The 23,840-nt window shown below is 38.8% G+C and overlaps 1 protein-coding gene and 1 pseudogene across 1 annotated transcript; one reads left to right on the top strand and one right to left on the bottom strand.

The window, feature by feature from the left end:
* The first annotated feature begins 1,946 nt into the window (after nucleotides 1-1,946).
* Nucleotides 1,947-3,622, top strand: LOC113310461 (annotated as a pseudogene).
* Nucleotides 3,623-3,746: 124 nt separating this feature from the next.
* Nucleotides 3,747-6,341, bottom strand: LOC113310462 (RNA-binding protein Y14A-like). The gene is made up of 4 exons (XM_026559155.1): nucleotides 5,748-6,341; nucleotides 5,198-5,334; nucleotides 4,549-4,694; nucleotides 3,747-4,086 (listed from the first exon to the last, which is right to left on the bottom strand). The coding sequence occupies exons 1-4, from the start codon at nucleotides 5,983-5,985 to the stop codon at nucleotides 4,041-4,043; spliced, it is 567 nt and encodes a 188-aa protein (XP_026414940.1). The 5' UTR covers nucleotides 5,986-6,341; the 3' UTR covers nucleotides 3,747-4,040.
* Between the last annotated feature and the right edge of the window lie 17,499 nt (nucleotides 6,342-23,840).

Raw genomic sequence — 23,840 nt, 5'->3', positions numbered from 1 at the left:
TTTTTAACAAACTGCCACACTTGCAAATCCCGATTCAAGAAAATGCCACCGTTTTTTTCAGAGTTTATTAAATGCCACAACCGTTAGTTTTTCCGTCAGGACCCACACACTTGGTCTTTTTCGCTGACTCGGTCAAAAGAATCTTTCGTGATTTACATATTTACCCTTGAAAACCCTATTTTACTAGTCATGGGTTCACCGTCTTTATCACCGGTAAACAAAAAAAGAAAAGAATAACAGGAGGAAATGTGTTGCTTCCGTGAATCATTTTTCAGAGCCTACAATGGGTATTTGCCAGGGTCTATCAAGAGCTTTTATATCTCGACTTCCAGGCTGAAATGAGTTCGAAATGCTGAGCAGTTGATGGAGTTTGAAGACCAATTAAACCAGTGAAGATAATGGTCTTGTTGGTTGATAATTTGGACTGGATTTGGAGATTTATGATTGTTGAATAGTTTCTGAACTATGGGTTTGTTGTGAATTGAATTTGCAGGTGTTTCAGTGAGTTTAGAAGCGCTAGAAATTTCAATGTTACACCAAGATGAGAATGGCACATTAGGTGTTCGATAAAAGTCCTAAATGGATTTTTCTTCACCTCTTCAAGCTCAGTTTCTACCAGTTGAGCCTGTGTACAAGGGATGTTGCTGAAAGTTGTTGAATAGAAGATGAGTTCAACTCGGAATCGAGTTTTGAGTGATTTTGGGGATGAAATTAATATCGAATTGAATTTTAGGGTTCAGTGAAGAACATCTTCAAGGAAAGGAAGTTGATGAGAACAAGGGATAAGAAGACACTCCTGCTAGTGCCATTGATGGTACTTGAGGAAATGATGTTGCTGTTGATATTATAGATGAACTGAAGATAGGTTTGAGCTGGAATTGCAGGTGTGTTTTGCAGTGGTAGTTGCAACAGAATTGAAGGTGGTTTGTGCTTGGTTAATGTCACAGGAGCTGCAGGGAGTTGTTGTAGGCTCTTGAGATGAAGCAAGAGAAAATGACTGCGATGGTTGGTGATGAATTGCCATGGAACTGAAGTGTTGCTACAGAGTTCCATGGGTATTTGGTGACTTAGATGAATGCTAGGACAGGTGACATGACAGTGTTGATGCTGGAGAGTTTTACTGGTGGATGTTGCAGGTGCAGTGAACCCAAGAACAAGGAGGAATCGGTGATGGATTACGGATGGGTATGATGTTGTTGAACTGGACATGGCGAGATTGCAAGCGAGATGAGTAACAGATTTGCTGGTAATGAAATTGAATTGGCACTGGAAATGGTATGAGGAGATGTATGTTTATGAGATGAAATGGTCTGGTATTGTTGCCGCTGCAGTTTGGTGGTAGTTCTGATGTGTTCGCAGGCAGAGATTGTTGGAAATGAAGAAATGAGGTTAAGCTGGTCGTGGTCCTGGTGAAGCTGAGTATGCCAGATTACAGGGTGATGGCTGGAGTAAATGGAGTTGAGATGTTTAAGCAGAGATAGAGCTGTGACAGATTAGAGGGTGTATATGTCTTTTACTAAGCTGGATAAATGCCACCTATGCACTAACTGATAGCAACAGTTTTTTTGGATGGAAAAGGTCAAACGTGTGGCATTAAATAAACTCTGAAAAAAACGGTGGCATTTTCTTAAACTGCAAATTGGAAGTGTGGCACTTTATTAAAATCCCCTAATTTCTTTTGTCGTCTTCAGGGATTCTTGGTAGTCATAAAAATGAGCACAAGACTTATCCTGATAAAAAGAAACTTTTAGAATGAATATGAAAACAACGAACACCTAAAAACTCAGATTCAGGCAACCCTTTCAAGATCAAACTCCGTAACCCAATGGATACCGGTCACCATCTAAAAGAGCAGGAACCACCGCATAAGGCCGCAGTGGAGGTTGTATTGGTTCCTCTACCAGACTTATCCTGATAAAAAGAAACTTTTAGAATGAATATGAAAACAACGAACACCTAAAAACTCAGATTCAGGCAACCCTTTCAAGATCAAACTCCGTAACCCAATCGATACCGGTCACCATCTAAAAGAGCAGGAACCACCGCATAAGGCCGCAGTGGAGGTTGTATTGGTTCCTCTACCAGCACAAGGTCATCTGAACCAGCTAATACACCTTTCTCGTCTCATATCAGAGCGCGGAATAACAGTTCATATAGTTGGTTCAGTCACGCACAACCGTCAAGCCAGGAATCGCCTCCATGGTTGGGATCCTTCCACCATCTCCAACATTCATTTCCACGACTTTTCACTCCCATCTTTTCCCGCACCTCCTGCTGATCCAGATGCATCCAACAAGTGGCCAATTCATCTCCTACCCACGTTTGAAGCCACGATTAATTTCCGTGAACCCCTTGCTCAACTTCTACACTCTCTCTCACTCACTGCTAAACGGGTTGCCGTTGTTCATGACTCTCTCATGAATTTCGCTGCTGAAGAAGCTTCTTCCATTCCTAATGGAGAATCTTATTGTTTCAATAGTTGCTCAGCAATTTTTACACTCTTTTACGAATGGGGGAGCCTTGGGAAACCTTCGAATCCTTATATTGAGAGTCTAAACATATCTCCGATCAATCAATCGAGCCAGGATATTGTACCAGATGGCTTTCTTAAATTTATCCTTCAGCAGAAGGAACAATCTCGATTTGATGCTGGTAAAATCTATAATACGTGCCGTCGTATTGAAGGCAAGTTCGTCGATATATTAGGTCGGGAACCATTTTTCGAGGAGAACAAGAAACAATGGGCTTTTGGACCACTGAATCCGGTAATGCTCCACTCCAATTCTGCGGGAGGGGAATCCTCGCGTCACAAATGCTTGGAGTGGTTAGATGCACAACCTAACAGTTCAGTTCTCTATGTCTCGTTTGGGACGATGACATCCGTGTCTGATAAACAAATTGAAGAAATCGCGTTTGGACTTGAAAAGTGTAAGCAGAGATTTGTTTGGGCGTTGAGGGATGCCGATCGTGGTGACATTTACTCTAATCAGGATCAAGTCAGGCGAATTGAACTGCCAGAAGGTTATGAAAAGAGGGTGAAAGGAGTTGGGATGATTGTACGAGACTGGGCGCCTCAGCTTGGGATCCTAGCACACCCATCCACTGGAGGATTCTTGAGCCATTGCGGCTGGAATTCATGCATCGAAAGTATAAGCATGGGTGTGCCGATTGCAACTTGTCCCATGCACTCGGACCAGCCTAGTAATGCCTTGTTGGTGACAGAGGTGTTGAAGATTGGCGTTGTTGTCAGAGAGTGGGAACATAGAGGCGAGGTAACCTCATCGACTACGATTGCAAGCCCAATAAGGAAGTTGATGGCCTCAGAGGAAGGAAAGAACATGAGGAAGCGAGCAGAGGAACTTGGTGCTGCTGTGCGCTAGGCTGTGTCGGAAGTAGGGACCTCTACTGCAGAACTACATGCGTTTCTCGCTCATATCAGTAGACCACAGGACATCCTCTTGACCAATCACTAGATTGAACAATGATTGATAAACTTGTATCCTTCATTTTGAATGTTCTTATCAATTCATGTTCCAAATCCATCTATCAATACGGAGTAAGCAGATTCTGGAAACTTTTTAATAGCAAGCTACACTGCCACATAATGGAAGAACTAGACATGGCTAATAACTTCAGTGACCTTCAGTGACACCGGTAACGGTGTTCATAAACTAGATCAACGCAAGATTGTGTTCAAAATTCAGCACGCATACCTGGTTTTGAGCCAAGATGCAAGAAGATGCCACTTGAAAAGAACAGACTCAACACCACTAATTTTTTGGTGCAATGGATACGGCACCAAACTTCACTAGTTCTCGCACAAAAAAAATACAAAATCTTTAAACCAGGAGTAGCTAGATTTTCGCATATGTTAATTCTGTGTTCACATCAATAAAGTGAGATTGATAGAGAAAACGCAAAAGAAAAAGTCAGGTCAATCCTAAAACTAGCAGATTGGTACAACCAGATATAATCCATTGTCGCCAAGTAGCATTGAAAATCCTTCAGGACAACACACAACCACCCGAATGCCAACAAAATCAAAAGCGTCTCCTAGGACTCCTCGAGCGATGCCCACGTGGGGATCTGCAAATGTGAATAACCAATGTCTTACAAAAATCAATCTATGATGACAACTCCAAAATGAAAAATGAAGTAGAACAAGCATTTTAACAGGTAAGCATCTAATATTAATAAGTAGAACAAGCATTTTAATAGGTAAGCATCTAATATTAAATGTGTCGGAAGATTGTTATAAAAATCACCTCCAATAATGTAGAAATGGATTTCCTAATTACGAATTTTCATACAAATGATATTAGGTAAGAATTTAAGATGCTGATCAAATAAAAGAAAGAAATGGAAGTTGTAAGAAACTAAGAGATGAAACAATTTCTTGACTCTTGAGAACAATTTAACTTAAGATAGCAAGAATCTAGACAGGTTCTCCTTCCCAAGAGCAACAAGTAAGAGATTCAACAAATCGAAACTAAATTGCTCCAGAGAAACAAAACAAAATACAAAGAGTATTTCATAGAAGTAACAAACCTCCTTCTGGTGTTCCTTTGTTTAAATGGTCCATTGCTGAAGGCCCAGTCAACTGAGATGATCTGTGTTAGAAGTTCCGCACCATTCATTGCAGATATGGCAGATTGAGCTTCATCAAACTGCTCAAATTCCATCAATGCATATCCCTGAGTACCAAAGAGGATTCACATACACAATCAGGAACGACAAGAATTTCCCTACAGTAGATCTTCATCAATAACTACAAAGTGAAAGCTTAACAAAGTCATTATAAGGGTCTGACACAACAAGAGCTCTTTGCAAGGAACACTGCTTGGAGCCAACGCTTGTCGAGACTCGAGTAACAACTAACTTAAACGGAACCCTTTATAAGTTTGGTTATCCACTTCAGAAGGTCAAAACAGAGCTCTCAAAAAAAGAAGAATAGGCGAAAGATATTTCTCTTTTCTATCAACTTGCAGGCTTTTTTATCTGCACCAATTAATGATACACGATATAAAGTACCAAACCCAAATATCTTATCCTAATCTACGTCGTTCACTCAAAAAACTTAAACAACCATGCCAGAGAAATTTGTGGAATTTAGGATAACATCAGCAGCATTGCAACAAGATATGCTTCCTGTTACTAACAAAAATCGTATACATGAATGAAACCAAAATGAGCTTACCTTTACAAACCCAGTCCTGCGGTCAAGATTTAGATGCAAATTCTTCACTTCCCCAAACTCACCAAATGCAGAATGTAGATCATCCTCTTGAGCTTCTTCATGAATTCCAGTAACCAAAACTATCCAACCCTCGATAGCTTTAGACAAACGAAACATCAAATAAAAGTGTAAATTACAGAGGACCCAAAAAATAACCCTAGGTCATCAAATTCAGAGTAAAATCATCTAACACTCACCATCATCAAGAAACAAAATCATTGTAATTGACCAAAATCTAACTAGACGAACATTAGATACCCAGGTCCATTCCCTTGTCTTAAGGATAATCATGCTGAAGTTAACCTACCTAAGCCCCACCTACCCACCATCAATTATCCAAAACCCTAATCCTCAAGCTATCTTTAGCTTCAAGCATCATAATACTAGTGGCCTAGTGGAAGATAAGGCCTGTCTGTAAACATCTAATAAGAAAATAAATAAATAAATAAAATGACTGTAAATTTCGAAACCCTAATTTTAAAATCAAAGAAACGAGAGAGATGGAACAAACATCGTTGAGCAGCAGGACCACCACCGTCAGAAGCGAGTGAATCAAAATCCTTAGAAGCGAAGCGAGTATTGCGTTCAGCTTCAGTTGTCATTGCTTCACGAAAACCTCGTCCTTTGGTCTTTAATGGAGCAGATGAGGAATCGGTAACGGCTGATCTGAGTTTGGGTGCATCGACTTCAACTGCATCTTCCATATCTTCGTCTTCATAATCTACAACATCTACTTCAGCGTTCGCCATTGTTTGATAGTTTAGGTTCTCTGGTTTAAACTCTCTCTACTACTCTTCTCGCGCGAGAATGGTCTGCTTGGAATTTGGTATTAGAGCAACGACAGCAAAAGAAGAACTAGGGATAGATGGGGTGTTAAATAAAAAATCTTTGGTAGCGCACTAATCATCGTTGTGAGCACCCAATATTATGAGAAACAATTTTTCTTTAATAGCAGTGCTATCCCACGCAGCTGCGTGGGAAATTTTAATAAGCTAGCAACTTATTGACCGTAAGATTATCTCACTTGCCGTTGCATTAGATTTATTCCTCCTCTTTATAGAAAATACAGCTGGCAGAGTTTAGTGTATTAAAATCAGGTCCTTTTAATATTTTCCATTTCATCTTATATCCTTTAGCTTTATTATCTCTATTATCTCTATTAAGATCTCGGCGAAGATTATTGTTGTTGCACAGGAAGGATGTCAACTCAATGGTCGGTTGAATATTTTTATTTTTCAGCTCGTATTTTTAATTTGGGTGAAGGGGTTGGTTTCTGATTTCATTCATTTAATCTCAAGGTTTGATCTTTTTTTTCCATTTCATTGATCATCTTGTTCTTTACTATATCAAGTTTTCCATTTCATTGATCATCCTGTTTTTATTATTCTATTTTTTTACTATATCAAGTATTTGAGGGTTTCTAAAACTGTATTTGGATTTGTAGTTGAGATTATATGATTTTTGGGGGTTTCTAATGAGCGGTGTTTTTAATTTGTTTGATTTTCGGTTTTCTTCATTTAATCATCATATTTGTTTCAAACCCAACAAAACCAACTGCACCACTGTGACACTGTAACTCAACATAAACAAGAAGATCGATGGATGTAAACAATTGAAAACTTAAATTCAATTGCATCTGAAAGAGTGTTTTCTGATCACTTTTAACCATTAATTTATTATGTAGCTTGTACTGTCATTTTCTTACGAAGAAACACATCTTCCATATCAAACCAGGTTGAATATAACTTATGGTAAAAATGCAAGAGTAATATGTAGCTTGTACTGCCATTTTCTTACGAAGAAACACATCTTCCATATCAAACCCAGGTTGAATATAACTTAATGGTAAAAATGCAAGAGTTTTCCGACATTAGAAAGTTTTTAGGTAGTTTTGAACTGTGAAGTTTATTCTTTTCTGCCATGAATAAAGAAGATAATCATAAAGAAGAAGAAGATAGTTTTTATTTTATATTTAATAAGTTAAAGGACCTCTTTCTGATTTACAAAATATGACAGCTTTATCTTATAGGAAAAAAATAAAAATGAATCCAATCTAACGGTTGGGGAAACAATCTCACGGTCAATAAGCTGCTAGCTTATTTAAGCTTCCCACGCAGCTGTGTGGGGTAGCACTGCTCTTTCTTTAAAGGTTGTCGAGGGCTCAGCCGCTTCTGTTACGATACTTCCGTCAAAAATCTAAAGATCAATTCTGATCCCTTTAAGCTAAAGTTATCGGATATCGGGATAATCTTCCGATAATTCCCGTTATCTGACAGAAATCATGAAAACCAATTTTTCAGTTCAAAATATCAAGTTTTTAGTTCAAAACATGTGCCAAACACAAAGTGAACATACACAAATGTTCCAAATTGCTTAGTTACATGTTCTTACAAAAAAAAAAAACATAAAGAAATCCAGAAAAAATAGGATCATGATTCCTGAAATGTGTATATTGTAACTTGTAAGCAGCGTGCAACATGCATTCCTCATTCCTTACTCCTTACACGTTCAAACTTCAAAGTATTTGTACATTTGCATTCCAAAGAAATTAAAATGTGTGTGCAAGAAATATGAAAGGAAAAGAAAGTTGCTAAGCACTAACAAGTACTAGCATTGTCACTGAGATCTGCCAACTAATTATTTAAGCAAAGCAATGCTTGAACAACTTCTGGAGTTAATGAACTTATGTATGTTGTAAGAACCCTACCACCAGCACTGAACATAGATTTTGATGGTACACCTGTCACTGGTACAACCAACGTGTCTCTTGCAATCTTTTCAAGTGTTGGGTATTTAGGAGCATGATTCTTCCACCAACTCAATATATCAAACACAAATTCCTCCTTGTGTGTGCCTTTATTAATCAATGGTTCTTCCAAGTATTTCTAAGTATTTCTTCTAAATATTCCTCCTTGGGTGTGCCTTTATTAACCTCAATCTCCTTGGGTGTGCCTTTATTAAGCAATGGTTCTTCAAAGCAATGGTTCATCATACTCATAGTCATTTCTAGAATTCTCAATTCCAGTTGAACATATTCCACTAGCTGAATTTTCAAAATAATTTGGTACTGTAAAGTTACTTTTACATTCACATGAAGAGATCAATGTTATTTGAAATTTTTTATAACGAGTTAAACAATTATGCACACCGTATAATTTCTTATTAACAAACTCAATACATCTAAAATCACTCATGTGCTCAACAACATGTTAGACTCTTTCTAATATTATCAAACTTTGACCTCGTCTTCAATCCCATTTCTATGATATACACATGAGGATTAGATTCACATTACTTAATACTTTTATTAATCTCATAAACCCCATTGTAATACATATTTTTTGTAAGATACTTAATCCATGCAAATTTAGTTGAAATAACATCAAACACTTCCAAACACTCACAAATATGCATTCATGTTGCCACTCCTCTGGACTTAGTGGTATAGTAAAATCAGAATCTAAATCAGCTAACCTGACAAATCTTTATCTCAGATCAATTGTATCCTTAAGCATATTAAAGGCGGAGTTTTATCTAGTGTCCACATCTGAACTGACAAACCTTGCAGGAATCTTAACTGTGCCAAAGCATTTAACAAACCTCTATTTTCTTTCCTGACTTGACTTGACATATTTCATACAATCTCTAATACTTTTTATAAATGCAACATATACTTTCACCCCACATAATATAATTAAATGCAATATATGATTGCTACACCTCATTTGAAACAGATCCCCCTCAAGAACTAGACAATTCTTACTACCAAACCAAGTTTTCAGATTTTCCATCATAACATCATCGGCTCTAGGATTTTCAGCATCTAAAGCAAAAAGCTTACTATATATGTATATTCTAACCTAGAGCTGTTGCACTTTCACAAAATTTGCAAGAACTTCTCTAGTGTGGTGATGGTGCTAAATTGTATGCTACTGTTTTCTTAATCGGTTTCCATTCATCATCTATGTATTGCATTTTTACACAATAATAACCATCTTTTGTAAGTTTACAAGTCCAATTATCAGTTTTTAAACTATATTAAAAGGTCATTAAATCAAATTGTTCTTGTAATTGAAGTTTGAACTCTACATACAGTTTCATAATGCCATACCTAGTTGTAATCCTACCGTAACACTTGGCAGAAGGATTCAAAAAACTGATAAACTCTTTAAAATATAGATGCTAAACTATGTTGATTAGATAATCATGCTCCGCAATCATTTTAGCAACAAGTTGTTAGAGCACTGCTCGGTCGAACTCGCAAGCGTTGCTATCTCAAGCTTGTTTGTCAAGTTTAATTGTCAAAACTATAAGTCTTGATTTCTAGTCTACTTATAGCTAAGTCTAGGATTATGATAGAAAGTGTAGTTGAGCATTATACTTCACGGTGTTCATCGATTGAAGACGAATAACTATTAAGGGGAGCTTGTGGAAATTCATCAACAAAAGGTATGTGGAGACTTGAACTCATCTATAACTCAAAAGTCTATCTACTTTATCTCCTATTTGAGACAAAAGTCGTATAGCTATATAGACTTCGATTATACACATTTTGATATTTCGATCTGAGTTTAACTCGCTCACATATTTCTCAAAATATGTGTTGGTAAGCTTTCGCTTTAACCAAGTTCATCTTATATTCTTGACGAAAGTCAAAAGATGATCATGTGAAAATCGCCTTGTAACATCTTACATGATTTGTATGAGACAGTCATTTGATGTAGACTCAGAATGTTTCGTATTGATCATTCGATCACTTGAAAATTTCTTTGAAACTAATACTTTGCGTGAGACAGCTATTGTCGTCTTCCAAGAACGTTCCAATGGTTGAAATGGGAGTTTAGAACGATTAACCATGATTGGATATAAACACAGTATGCGTACTTGCATATGTGTAGTCCAAGACCGGCAATCTAGTAGGCATACGCGTATGCGTACTGGTTGGTCAGGTGAAGTCCGGGAGCTATAGTATGCATACCTAAGGCTGCACAAGAACCGAACCAGAACTGGAGAACCGGACCAGGACCGATGAAAAAGACCGGAATTGGACCGGAACCGGCTAAGGCGGTACAGGAAACGGTTCTCATTTTCAGAACCGGTGTAGAAGAGGTACCGGTTCTTGTATGATTTCCGGTCGAACCGGTACCCAAATAACCGATCAATACTTACCGTTGATAACATTTATAAGAATTAATCTGGGCTATTAGATTTTAGGTTAAGAGTAAATATCTCTTTCACCCACTTCATCTCTTTTTCTTCTGTCTTCTTCGTCATAAACCACCGCCTTGTTCTTCGCCACATAACGAATACCACCACCACAAATCCTTAATAATCAAACGTCAATACTTCAATCACCGAGTCCACCAATAACTAAACCAAGGGATAATTGTTTAGTACCAGATCCCGTATCTCCCAAGAAGCACAACTGGACTTGGATATGAACCAACAAGTGGTAATTCATCACCTGATGTAAAACGTATTTTATAAATTTCAATAATAATAGATGTATTAGTAAGTGGTTCATCACATGCAACGAATTAATAACTTCTTTGATTTAGTAACCACTTTCAATTTTTCATCATTTTTTTCTTCTTCTGCTTCATAATATTTTATTTCTTTAGTTCTTCTTTTTCTACAGGTTGTAATTTATCTATTGTTGGGTAATTTAGTTATAAATTGATTTAGGGTTTTGGTTAGTTGCATGTTGATTTGAATTATTTATCTAGTGGCTACTGCAATGGAGTTATGGGTCGGATTAGAGTCTGTGGTTAGAGATTAAAGAGAAATTTGAATTGATTTGAAGTTATTTTGAAGATGCAGATGCATACTGTGTTTGAATTAAGAAGGAATTCGAAACAGGTGTATAAATTATCTGCTTCCATTGATTAGTTGAAATTAGGGTTCTGAATGATTATGATGTTAATGGGTTTAGTTTGCAATTATACAGAAAAGCTCAGAAGTGATTATGTTGCAGAACGGATGAATTGATTGATTGATGAATGGGTTGTTCTTGTTGTTGAAGCATCAGTTGAAATTGTTGATTGTTGCTGGCCGGAAGAAGAGAACCGAGAGAAAGTAGGGAAGAACTTGTGGAGTTTTTTTTCTTCTTATTGATTAATAAATGTAATAGGTAAAACCCGGTACCGGTGTTGTATCGGGTCGGTCTTACAGGTCCAAGTACAGGTCCAGGTACAAGTACAGGTATCGGTCCTCAAAATGAGGTACCGGTCAATACCAGGTACATGGACCGGTTCCATAAGAAAACCGAATTGTACCGGCCCTTGTGCAGCCATATGCATACCCGTATGCGTACTGGCGAAGTCAGTTGAAGTTCGGGAACTTTAGTAAACGTACCCGTACACGCAAGCAGCAATTCTTAGACAGGATTCATAACTTCCACAGTCGATCGGTGTCCACCAGGTCTTTCCACTAAGTACTTTATCAAGGTACCTCCAATTTCGACCACCTAGGTATTTACATCAATTTTTATACATGGGTCCTCTATCCAAGTCTTGCCAGAAGAAGAGAAGACGAAAAGGAGAGATTTAACAAAATACTGGGGACTGACGGTCCACTGATCATGACGATCAGTTTCACAGTCCAAGACCCGTGGCACCAGACTCTCATGTGTTAATCATTCATCATAAAAGGAATGATACCACCGGGACATGAAACCATGATCATTACACCACCCCCTCTTGAGAGCAACCTCAGTCATGGTCTTGTGACCAGGGTTTCAGAAGTGATGTTTCTACGACTGACAAAAACAAGATGGCTGCAAACACCATGCTCATGTATCAATCAAGGGGTACTGATCTCAAATGAATCAATGACATTAGAATCCTTCACCAACCGTTCAAGACACAAGCGAATGGTCCAAAGACACAACAAGAGTGTTTTACAACAAGCTCGTCTAAGATGATTTTACACTGTCGCGCACAAAGAAGCGATCTGGGATATATTGGTGAAGAATCTAGGTATGGTTCATATACCATTGTCTTCGTATGGATGTCCTCTACAACATATCCAAAATTCACAGCAATTAGAGAAACTATCAAAGAGATGTGTCCAAAACATTGGACTACATGCCAGCAGAAAATTTTCTGGAAATCTCCTGGAAGTTTACTGTTTCGCCTATTTCGGCCCCCAAACATGCTCAATACTCGAAAAGCTTCTTTGATAAAGCTTGGAAATCTTATGAGGATGGAAAAACATGGGTAGACCCATCCTCTCTTGTGACCGAATTTACTCTGGAACGGCCATTGTCTTGGTTTAGGCCGGAGTACTACAGATTGATCTCTTGAATTCAAAGCACTCCCTTCTTGCAATGCATCTGTGTGAGGTTTGACAGTTAGCTCGGTTTAAGGAGTTTCCTCCGCAGGGTCGTCTCCTCAATTCCGTAAAAACCAGCAACTCGTTTTGCCCCATCTACAGATTGGCGACCAAAGTGGGAGATCATTCTCTCGGTTGCAATCTCAATTCTCACAAAGATGGTCGGTCTTAGGTCTGGTTCAGTTACCAATCTGGGTTCAACACCCGACCCCAATATTGCAAGCTCTAGTGGTACTGCCAACACCACTCCTCCGGCGCAACCTTCCACTACTATTCCTCCGGCACAACCTGCCACCACTACTCCTCCAAGTGCTCCGGTGATCACCCTGCAAGTGATGGCACTGGCGTCATCAACAATCCACTCTTTGGTCGGTATTCTGAAGAAATCAGAGAAAATCCACCTACCATTGGTGATCTGATGAAGGTGCAAGAGACTTTTGCCAAAAATCAGACTGACATGGCTGCTACTCAGAAAGAATTATGCAATTATCTCAAGACTCTTACAGACAAGATGTCAAAGAAAACTCAGGAGAAAGGAAAATCTAAGGAAACATCTTCCGGCGCTGATCCTAAAGTCACTCCAATCCATGTAGTAGATGATGAAGAAGTTACTAAAGCTAAAGCTGCAGACAATCCGCCAGCGAAGGAACAGTCCAGTTTCATCACCCGTGAAGACTTGGAGCGCCTCTTGGAGGACTGTGTAAAGATAAAAACTTCATTTGTCCATCGTCACCAACCTGCATACCCTGCTGCTACATAAAGGATTCCTCTACCAAAAGGTTATACTTCTCAAACATTCACACTTTATGATGGAACAAGCAATGCACGAGAACATGTTTCCCGGTTTCTGGAGGCATTGGGCGAACATGAGCATAACCATGTTGTTCGTCTGAAGGAATTTTCAAAATCTCTGAAAGGCAGGTCATATACCTGGTACAATAACATCACACCAGGAAGTATTACTAGTTTGGGAGAAATGATTAATGCTTTCTACGGAAAATATTTCTTCGTCTCAGAGCAAATCACCCTCTCTGATCTCGGAAGGATGTTTCAAAGGAGCAATGAACATCCTAATGATTATATGAAGAGGTTAAGAGTTCAAGCTCTGGACTGTCATGATCCAAATGTCACAGAACAACAACTCGTGGACTTGTGCATCAATGGAATGATCCCGGTCTACAGAGCTTTATTGGAAAATCTCAGGTTCCATACTTTTTCAGAACTTCATGAAGTGGCTAAGAGATCTGCAACTATTGCACCTGCTTTACTGGAAAGAGCAAAGTCTGCAAGATCGAGGAACCTCGAAGCAGCTGACACCTAGTCAACAATCAGTACAATCTCCAGCCTTCAAAAAATGTTGTTGTTGAAAGGAATGAAAGGAAAGACGAGACACAGCATCGAAGCGCTTCTCCAACATCCCAGGATCCTCTGAATGCGCAAAGAAAAGATAACCAATCCTGAAATGCACAAACCTCGACCCGACATCAACGAACAGGGAAATGATCATACAAACTCAAACTTCCCTCTTCTCATGAAGGAGCGATCGAGTTATTGGAAGTCTGGGTTCAAGATGGTGCAATCAAATTGTCGTTCATCAGGAGAGAGCCAATTGAAGAAGAAATGGAGAATCCCAGATATTGTCGCCTTCATGGGTTCTTCAATTATCCAACAAGTGACTGCAATATTTTGAAGCGCATCTTCAAAGAGAAGGTCGATCCAGGAGAGCTTCAACTAGGGACTAAAGGAGCGCACAACGATCTTCTCTCAATCATAACTTCAATCTCTCCGAGCAATCATTCAACGAAGCAGTTCAATCCTTGGTCGAACATATACGTGAATTGCTCTATCTATCTAAAGCACAAAGGAAAGACATGTTCACAGCACTGAATCACAGCGTGTCAAACATTTGTCCATCTCGGAAATATTCCATGAACCTTCAGCCAGAGATGCACGACTGGGGACTGCTTACCACATTCCATCTCAGAGTAAATGAATTCGGAAGAATGATCGATACTAACACCGCCATCAACGTCATTCCACTGAAAACCCCTAGAGCCGCAGGAATCACTCGACAAGAAGCTATTCGTGATCCCATCTCAATCAGAGACCTTGAATGAACGCTCGGAAATACTTATGGCTACATCACTCTCAAAGTGAACATAAGTTCAACCTGGACATAAACCAAGTTTCAGGAAGATCCAGGATATGACATGTTCTTCAGACGAGCGTGGATCCATGCTGAAAATATGGGTACTGACAAAGCGCCTTTGGATGCACATCTCTCCAACAAAGAAATCTCTGATCAGAAGATTTGGCGGACATTCCATCATCAAAGCACTGGGGGAATTTTGAACTTTGACGAGGTTAACGCAAGAGCCTGCAAAAGATGCATAGACATTCATTAAGAGGTTCCGCACTCAGGCAAGTGTCATTTCTTCCATGTCTATGTCATTTATTTCCTCACATGCTATCCTAGCATGGGGATTTAATATGCTGGCAACTCTGCTATTGCAAGACAAATGGTAGCTTTACCGCATTAGTATTTTACCAAGTGGTTGAATCTGACATTTCTCCGAATCGAACACTGAGACATTCATTACTGAGATGATGTCCAAGCCTGGCAAAGAACACTTTGGACGTAGCCTTGCAGGAGTGTTCATGTGTGCCACAAAATCAGAAAGCTCTGATGTCTGCACAAGTGTTGAATCCCAATACTGCAACGAAAGGAGTGCTGAATCAACAGAAGATATTCAGGGCCGAGATGATCAAACCTAAGATCTCAAGGGATATGACGCTTCAACGCTCAAGCATATAAGAAGCCTTCAAATTGTACTCCCAATCAAAGAGTACACCTTCTATAATGGCGCCTCTAGCTTCAACACAAATATCTCGACGATGACACACTGATTCAACCCCAGTACGATCAAAGTGTAACTGAATTTATCCCATGATAAGACTTCTGAAGCAGATGCAACATCATTCATCCTTGGATGGCACAAACTCCTTCAACATACACCGGGGACTTGATCTTAGTGGAGAAATCAATTCTATTTCAATAAATGTTATCCACATAACAAGTTATTGCAACCTGATGTGATTCCATGAAACTTCATCAACAGGTTTCTCTACATCACAAGCCCTGCACGACTGAGGAACTTCCTCTCTTCATCGATCACATCCAGAATGGAAACTGACGCTACTATCTACCGCAACAAAATCGATTCCCTGACAAGGCACTTCACAGTAAAGGCTCACTGGATGAGGGAGTAAAGACTATGTCGATAATCATGGATCTATCCTTTTCGATCTCTGGAGCAACTCCGACCATAGTATCGGCATCAACAAGCATTTCTGGAGAAAATTCTATCGTGATCCAGCATCAACGATGGACTCAGGCAGCTTCATCAACTATCCGTTCTCTGAAGTGTTACTCGATAGATTAGACTTCTCCAAGCACTAATGATTCATATCAAGGTGTGTAGACATGAAATGTGTTCATATGAAAGTCTTTCTGAAGCTTGCACAACAGGCGGGAACAATCTCAAGTTTACTACAAGATGTTCTCATCGCCTCTACAAATGAGATACAACATACTTCAGCCCATGGGATTACTAAAACGTACCAATAAGTGAGGAATGGGATAATACTTACTCAACGAACGATGTTTGTCTATGTCTCTTCTACAACATACCAAAAGGGCGCATCAATCGGACATACGAACTGAAAGATATGGCTTTTACCGTCAGGTCTACGAAATATGAAAAATTTGTACGGGATTACAAATTACAAATGTGCATGCTTCGTTGGCTGACCTCTACAACTCCAAATTGAGCGATTCTTTTCTCATGTGATAACTCAGTCTCTTAGCTTCAAAAGTTGGCGTCAAGCATCGAATCCGATGTCGTATGAGGTCCCTACAGCTTCCAGAGCATATAACATGCAAGCAGCAATTCTTAGACGGGATTCATAACTTCCACAGTCGATCGGTGTCTACCAGGTCTTTCCACTAAGTACTTTATCAAGGTACCTCCAATTTCCACCACATAGGTATTTACATCAAGTTTTATACCTGGGTCCTCTATCCAAGTCTTGCCAGAAGAAGAGAAAACGAAAAGGAGATTTAACAAAATACCGGGACTGACGGTCCACTGATCATGACGATCAGTTTCACAGTCCAAGACCCGTGGCACCAGACTCTCATGTGATAATCATTCATCATAAAAGGAATGCTACCACCGGGACATGAAACCATGATCATTACACCACCCCCTCTTGAGAGCAACCTCAGTCATGGTCCTGTGACCAGGGTTTCAGAAGTGATGTTTCTACGACTGACAAAAACAAGATGGCTGCAAGCACCATGCTCATGTATCAAACAAGGGGTCCTGATCTCAAATGAATCAATGATATTGGAATCCTTCACCAACCGTTCAAGACACAATCGAAGGGTCCAAAGACACAACAAGAGTGTTTTACAACAAGCTCGTCTGAGATGATTTTACACTGTTGCGCACAAAGAAGCTAGCTGGGAGATATCTGTGAAGAATCTAGGTATCGGTCATATACCATTCTCTTCGTATGGATGTCATCTACAACATATCCAAAAATCACAGCAATTAGATAAACGAGCAAAGAGATGTGTCCAATACATTGGACTACATGCCAGCTGAAAATTTTCTGGAAATCTCCTGGAAGTTTAATTTTTCGCCTATTTCGGCCCCTAAACATGCCCAACACTCGGAAAGCTTCTTCTAAAAAGCTTGGAAATCTTCTGAGGATGGAAAAACATTGATAGACCGCGAAAATCCGACATTGGACGAAGATTCTACAGCGTTTTTACTGAAAGACCGACTTCTGAATTTTCTGATGACGAATGATGACGAAATTCTTCGTCCATCCACATCTGAATCAGGATCTACACCATCAACGCAAAGCATGGCTTCATCTTCAGCCGATAGTCTCATTTGCTGAAGTTGGCGGTGCTTCTACTGATAAGGGACGACTCCCAGATGATCGAGAGACATACAAAGTACCAGCTTTCCAGCGTCTCTGAAGGTTGATTCACCTCGGCATGAACATCTACAGAAGTCTTCGTCTTTGACTTGATTTTTATGGAGCGTTTACTGGAAGAGCCAGAAGGGTGGTTGTAACCAGAAATCACCACTATCTAAGGCGAAATACATGGAGTCATGGATATACCAATAAAAAACACGCAACAAAAATGGTAACAATCCAACTCTTACCTATTTACAATTTCACTAGCTGTAGTGATTATAACGTCAGAATTTCGAAAACTTGCTCGTTCCTTCAAACCTGCAAAGACGAGCAAAATTCATTATTCAAAATCATGACTTGATTTTCACAAAACCGTGAACAACCCAAGTGAATTTTAACATCCACTGGTTTTTCAAAAATTGGACAGACGTCCATTCTACAATTGTGAAAACTCACATACAGACATTATTTAACCATATATTATTGTCTACTTTCAACAGTTGTTCAAAATCAAAACATGATTTTACAAAATATATAAATATTTAACGTGAAACTCACGTAAATTTGAAAAATATATATATATATATATATATATATTTTTGCTCCCTCGCACGAGCATCTGTCTTTGAGGCGAGAGTATATTTTCAAAGATTTCTGAAAGCTCGAAGATTAAAATTTTCATGAAAGCTCATAAACAAAATTTTATTACTAACAGGCGCACGTCTATTCAAAAAAAAAAAAAAAACTTTTCTCTCGTACGAGCATCCATCTTTGAAACGAGAGTTTATCCCACTTTGTGATTTCTCACATATTTAAAAAATAAAATTTCGGTTTTCGTGAAAGTTCATAGATAAAATTTTATATCATTAGACTCAGGTCTATTTTGTTTGTTCCTTAAACTAACGAACGAACGAGCGTCTATTCCTAAAACAAGGATTTCTTTTCATGGGCCCGACCCGTGAATCCTAAATCGACCAAGGTCCCGTCATCACATCAACGGTTCTACACCAATTTATGCTCATTAGACGGTGCTCTATCATGCCACTGGGATCATCGTTCAAGCCGTGGTTCGCTCGCGCAATCGAAAATCCGGTAACATCCTATCTTACGACTAAGTTCAATTACTTATTACGTCCATAACTGGAAAATCACCATCTAGTGCTGGATGAGGAACACGACTGTCCCTCACTAAGAAGGGGACTTAATGTAGATGGTGGATTTTCGACAAGGGCTAAAATCGTAAACCCATAATTGTACATGCTCCTGATCCAGCAATCAGATGAGTATTGAGGATCATGTCTCTTATCGAAAGCGTGAAAGCTCATGCCACAAATATCTCTGACTGAGAATACTGTCTCTCAGAGTATATGTAGATGTGTAGTTTCTCAGCTGAGGAAACGACATATCTTATGAATACTGAGCAATTTCAGTAATTATTTATATATAGAATTGAAATATTGGACGGCTCCTAGACAGCTTGCCTGCTAGTATAGAGCAATAACGTCTTCAGGATGTAACAATTGTTTTCCCTGACTATATAAAAGAAGTATGACGCTTCAACAAGCTCATATCACTCAGTTCATGAATAATTAATGCTCCTAGACGATCATACTAGCATAGAGCCATCGATTAATTATTTCTAAATCATTAGATTCATTAACTGAATCCCTGGAAAATTTTCTATATTTTCCATAATATTTCATTACTTCAATTCATGGTTCTTCCTGGCAGAATTTCATGGGTTAGTAATAAATATTCAACACACGGGCATCTGAGCAACTATCGAGTAAGCCCCGATTAAAATGGTGCAAGTGTACTCAGCAATAACACACTAACGAGCACCTGAATGCACGAACGAGCATTCCAAAATACGAAGGAACGATGAACCTATGCAAAATAGGAACAAAATAATAAATAATAAAATATTAATCAAGGCGCTAGGGTACTGGGCCCACCGGCCGGCCGATCGTGGCGTGGCCAGTCCCACGCCCAATTCTATATTTTATCATATTTTTATTATTTTCCTTGATCTCATGAAAATCCCTTAATTTGAACAAATATCCTTCGTTTTAAGGAAACTTCTCGATTTTATGGTGTTTCCTTCGCATCAAGGAAATAATATAAAATTGGGAAAGGTGTCGTGAGAATGTGTCTACTAGCCGGACGGCTATGCCCTAGTCGTGGCCGGTCCCACACCTCAGGATTCCTCATTATTTTATTATTATTTCCCTAATCTCATGAAAACTCCTTAATTTCATGATATTTCCTTAAAGCCATGAAAAACAATATAAAATTAGGGAAACTCGTGGAACCGGACCCTAGCCGGCCGGTCATGCCCTAACCGGTCCCACATGCTCCTTATTTTATTATTATTATTATTATTTTTTATGTTTCCTTCATCCCATGAAATTCCTTGATTTCATGATGTTTCCTTCAAATTATGAAAATTCCTTCGAATCATGAAATAATACATAAAATTAGGGAAAACTCACGGGACCGGGCCCTAGCCGGCCAACCATTCCCAAGCCGGTCCCACACGCCCTTATATTATTATTATTAGTTTTATTTGTTTCTCTCATCTCATGGAAAATCCTTCACTTCAAGGAAACTCCTTGATTTCAACAAAACTCTTTAGTTTTAACAAACTCCTTGATTTTATGATATTTCCATAAAATCATGAAAAAATATAATAAAATTAGAACAATGCTATGGGACGGGCTCATTGGCCGGCCGGACATGCCTTGTCCATGGCCGGTCCCACACTTCATGATTCCTTCATTTTATTATTATTTTTCCTTCATCTCATGAAGTTTCCTTAGTTTCAGCAAAATCCCTAATTTCTTCATATTTTCATATTTTGTCAAATGATTGCTCAAACGCACATCAGAAAATATCAAAATTCTCAGGACTGAGATACGAATGCTATGATGACATGAGAATACTACCTTGACCAACCAAGGTTGGCTCTTTGGCTTGCAAGAGGCCGGTCCCATATATTTTCATCATTTGACCTAATTTGTTCATATTAGGTGCAAACTCTTCCAAACAATTTGGAACTTCATAAACTGATCGTCAGTCGATCCCATGACCACCCAGGGTCGGTTTCATGACCCCTTGGTCGGTCCCTCATCTCTTCATAATTAATTAGGTTTTATCACCTAAGGCTCAGACGAGCATTATTTTAACAAATGATTAAACTAGCATTTGATCATCCTTTCACCAACTGGTCTTCAAGAGACTTTGGTGTTTTGCTCACTTGAGCATCTGGGCGCTACATGGTCGATTCATCATCCCATGTATCCGGTCCCTCCTTCATTTCATAAATGATTTTCAATAAATCGTCAGTTAATCATCAATTCAGCAATTGATCAAAATTAGGGTTTTGAGTCCAAGGTTCATAATTCCAGATTCAAACACTAAATTTTATGTTGATCCCATAGTCAGCACTCCAATTAATTATACTTGGTTCGGTCGCCTGTATTTTAAATCAATATTTATTTGGTCCTGCTACCAATAATTCATCAAACGAGCAACATTCCCTCAGATGAGCAATTTTTGCTCAAACCAAGGAATATTGGTTCAAACTATCAATATTCAACAATTCATCGAATGATCAATATTTGCTCACGTTCACTATCAACGTTTTTTCATACATTATACCTTTGTCTCAGCAGACATGTTCAATTCATGAGTCTCAGAACATTTTCAAATCATGTTCGACTCAACAATACAAGGACTCATCGTCCCATGAAGTCATGAAGTCAGCAACTGACTAACTAAATACACGTCTGCCTTGCAGACTCCACAATAACGAGACATCAATCGTATCACATGGGGGATATTAACTAGGGTTTTGGTCTGGCGCTCTAAGGCACGTGTGTTCATACACACAGTGAGAATGTGAGCAAGTCGTTCAATCAGTTGAAGGAGTTAACAAAGTAGTGGATGGAAAATCGAACAAGTCTCCGCACGTTGAGCAACTGGTTTTAACACGATTCCCATTTCTACACTCTTTGATTCCATCAACTGTCACACTTCATGGGATCATGGTGTTTTCAATTCTAGCAATATAAATAAGTCCCTGAATCATGATTGAAGAGAAGGGATCTCACGTCGAACAGACAACAAGAGATTAACAACTCAACATCTAAGCAATTACTCTCAACAGAGCAAATTCAATCATTCAGAACTTATCTTATTTTAGAACATACAACACACCTAAAATCTTCGATCACCATTGACCTCACACATTTCTTAGCTTCCCTCCCACAGATCGACCCATCCTCTCTTGTGACCGAATTTACTCTGTAACGACCATTGTCTTGGTTTAGGCCGGAGTACTACAGATTGATCTCTCGAATTCAAAGCACTCCCTTCTTGTAGTGCATCTGTGTGAGGTTTGATATTTCGGTCGGCTCAAGGAGTTTCCTACGCACGGTCGTCTCCTCCATTCCGTAAAAACCAGCAACTCGTTTTCCCCATCTACAGGTTGAAAGATATTAGATAGAGTCTAATCAGATTTTCATAACGGTGAATATTGAATGCTTTGTTACCAAGGTAGCATTGATTGCAAACCCTGATTTGAAGACTACATAAGGGAGAACTCCAGCAACTGAGAATCGTAATCCCCACACCTCATGTGTGATACTAGTTGCGACTAGAGTTGATTATCCTTTAACTTTAGGTTTTTTAAAAACCCTGTATGTTAACGACTTGAAGACTTCATTGGGATTGTGAAGCCAGACCCAACTATTTTCTCTGTAGTTGCGTGTTCTAATCTTGTTGTTATCTATCGTGATTATGTTCTATATTCTCTAAGATTGGATCGAGATTTAATCTCCGATAGGCAAGATAAAAAGTAGTCACAAACATCTTCGTCTCATCGTTTGTGATTCCACAATATCTTGTTTCGCTACCATACGATTAAGATTATTGTGAGGTGATTGATATTTCTAGGTTGTTCTTTGGGAATATAAGTCCGGTATATAAATTGGTTCTTGTTCACCTTGATTTATCAAAAGACGGAACAAAAACTCATAGGTATATCTGTGGGAGACAGATTTATCTATTCAATAGACTTTTCTGTGGGAGACAGATTGGTTTATCAAGTCTCCGACTTTGGGTCGTATCAACTCTTAGTTGTGGGTGAGATCAGCTAAGGGAATCAAGTACGTAGAGTCCTGCTGGGATTCAGATACGTAAGGAGCGTAACTGTACCTTGATCAGTGTGAGATTTGTTAGGGATCAACTACATTCCAGTCCGAAGTTAACTTGAAGTAGGCTAGTGTCTGTAGCGGTTTAATACAGTGTGGTGTTCAAATCTCGTTAACAAAATTTCTGGTGTCTGTGTTATTTCTTTTCCGCATTATATTTGTTTATATAATTGAAATATCACAGGTTGTGCGTAAGTTCAATCAATTGTGAATCCAACCTTTGGTTGTTAATTAAATTGATTGACATTTGGATATCGGTTTTTGATACTGTCCAAGTTATTTCTTATATTCAATCGGGCTCGCAAATTCCTGTTTTTTTGATTGCAGATTGAATTGAGAAATTGAGATATAACTCTTTGATATTCTTTTCTTAAGATTGAGTCTGACTGTCTAGCTGATTCTCTTGAAAGTATATTGGAGTTGGTCCATATAAATTGCTAACCGAAATATTGGGCGTGGTTGTTAGACCCACGCTTTTTCACAAGTGATCTAGTAGCATCGGGATCATACTTCAAATTAGCTAACTTAGTTTGTATAACAATTACCTGCTATGGTAGTAGTTATTGAAATGATGAGGGTACCAAGTACACCACAATATTTACGATATAAACCTATAAGTATGAAAACTTGTGTGAAAGTCTATGGACAAAGTCAAGGCAATACAACAATAAGGTAATCACTTGATAATAGTTACGGTACAAAATCGAGATACGACAGGATCAACATCAAGTGCTTTGGATTAATGTGTAGTGTAGTTTACTCTATTATAACTAAATAATCATAATAAGAAAGTAAATTAAATCACACAACTTAGAAACTGCAAATGCAGAAAAACCCCGGGACCTAGTCCAGTTTTGAATACTCTCATAATTAAGTTGCTATACAAAGACACTACCAACTTCATATAGTTGAGATACCCATAGTTACCTAGTTTCCTCAGTATACCTGAACCTACAACCAATCTGGCCAACACACGTGAACCCTAAGATAGAATCCACTATCTTAAGTTGCTTCAGTCTCTCTAAAGACTTAATGAACTAAACCCTTTCGATCGTCTTCCAAAC

The sequence above is a fragment of the Papaver somniferum genome, chromosome 9 (assembly GCF_003573695.1).
Source record: "Papaver somniferum cultivar HN1 chromosome 9, ASM357369v1, whole genome shotgun sequence".
In the NCBI taxonomy this organism is placed as follows: Eukaryota; Viridiplantae; Streptophyta; class Magnoliopsida; order Ranunculales; family Papaveraceae; genus Papaver; species Papaver somniferum.
Note: the sequence above shows the minus strand (reverse complement) of the source record. Positions and strands in the feature narration are given on the sequence as shown.

Excerpts from the sequence above, each read along its gene's own strand:
- LOC113310462 (XM_026559155.1), bottom strand. The coding sequence starts at position 5,985 with ATGGCGAACGCTGAAGTAGATGTTGTAGATTATGAAGACGAAGATATG. Across the intron at positions 4,695-5,197 it reads GCAGGACTGGGTTTGTAAAG|GGATATGCATTGATGGAATT; the intron begins GTAAGCTCATTT and ends TTTGGTACTCAG. Across the intron at positions 4,087-4,548 it reads CAAAGGAACACCAGAAGGAG|ATCCCCACGTGGGCATCGCT; the intron begins GTTTGTTACTTC and ends TCACATTTGCAG.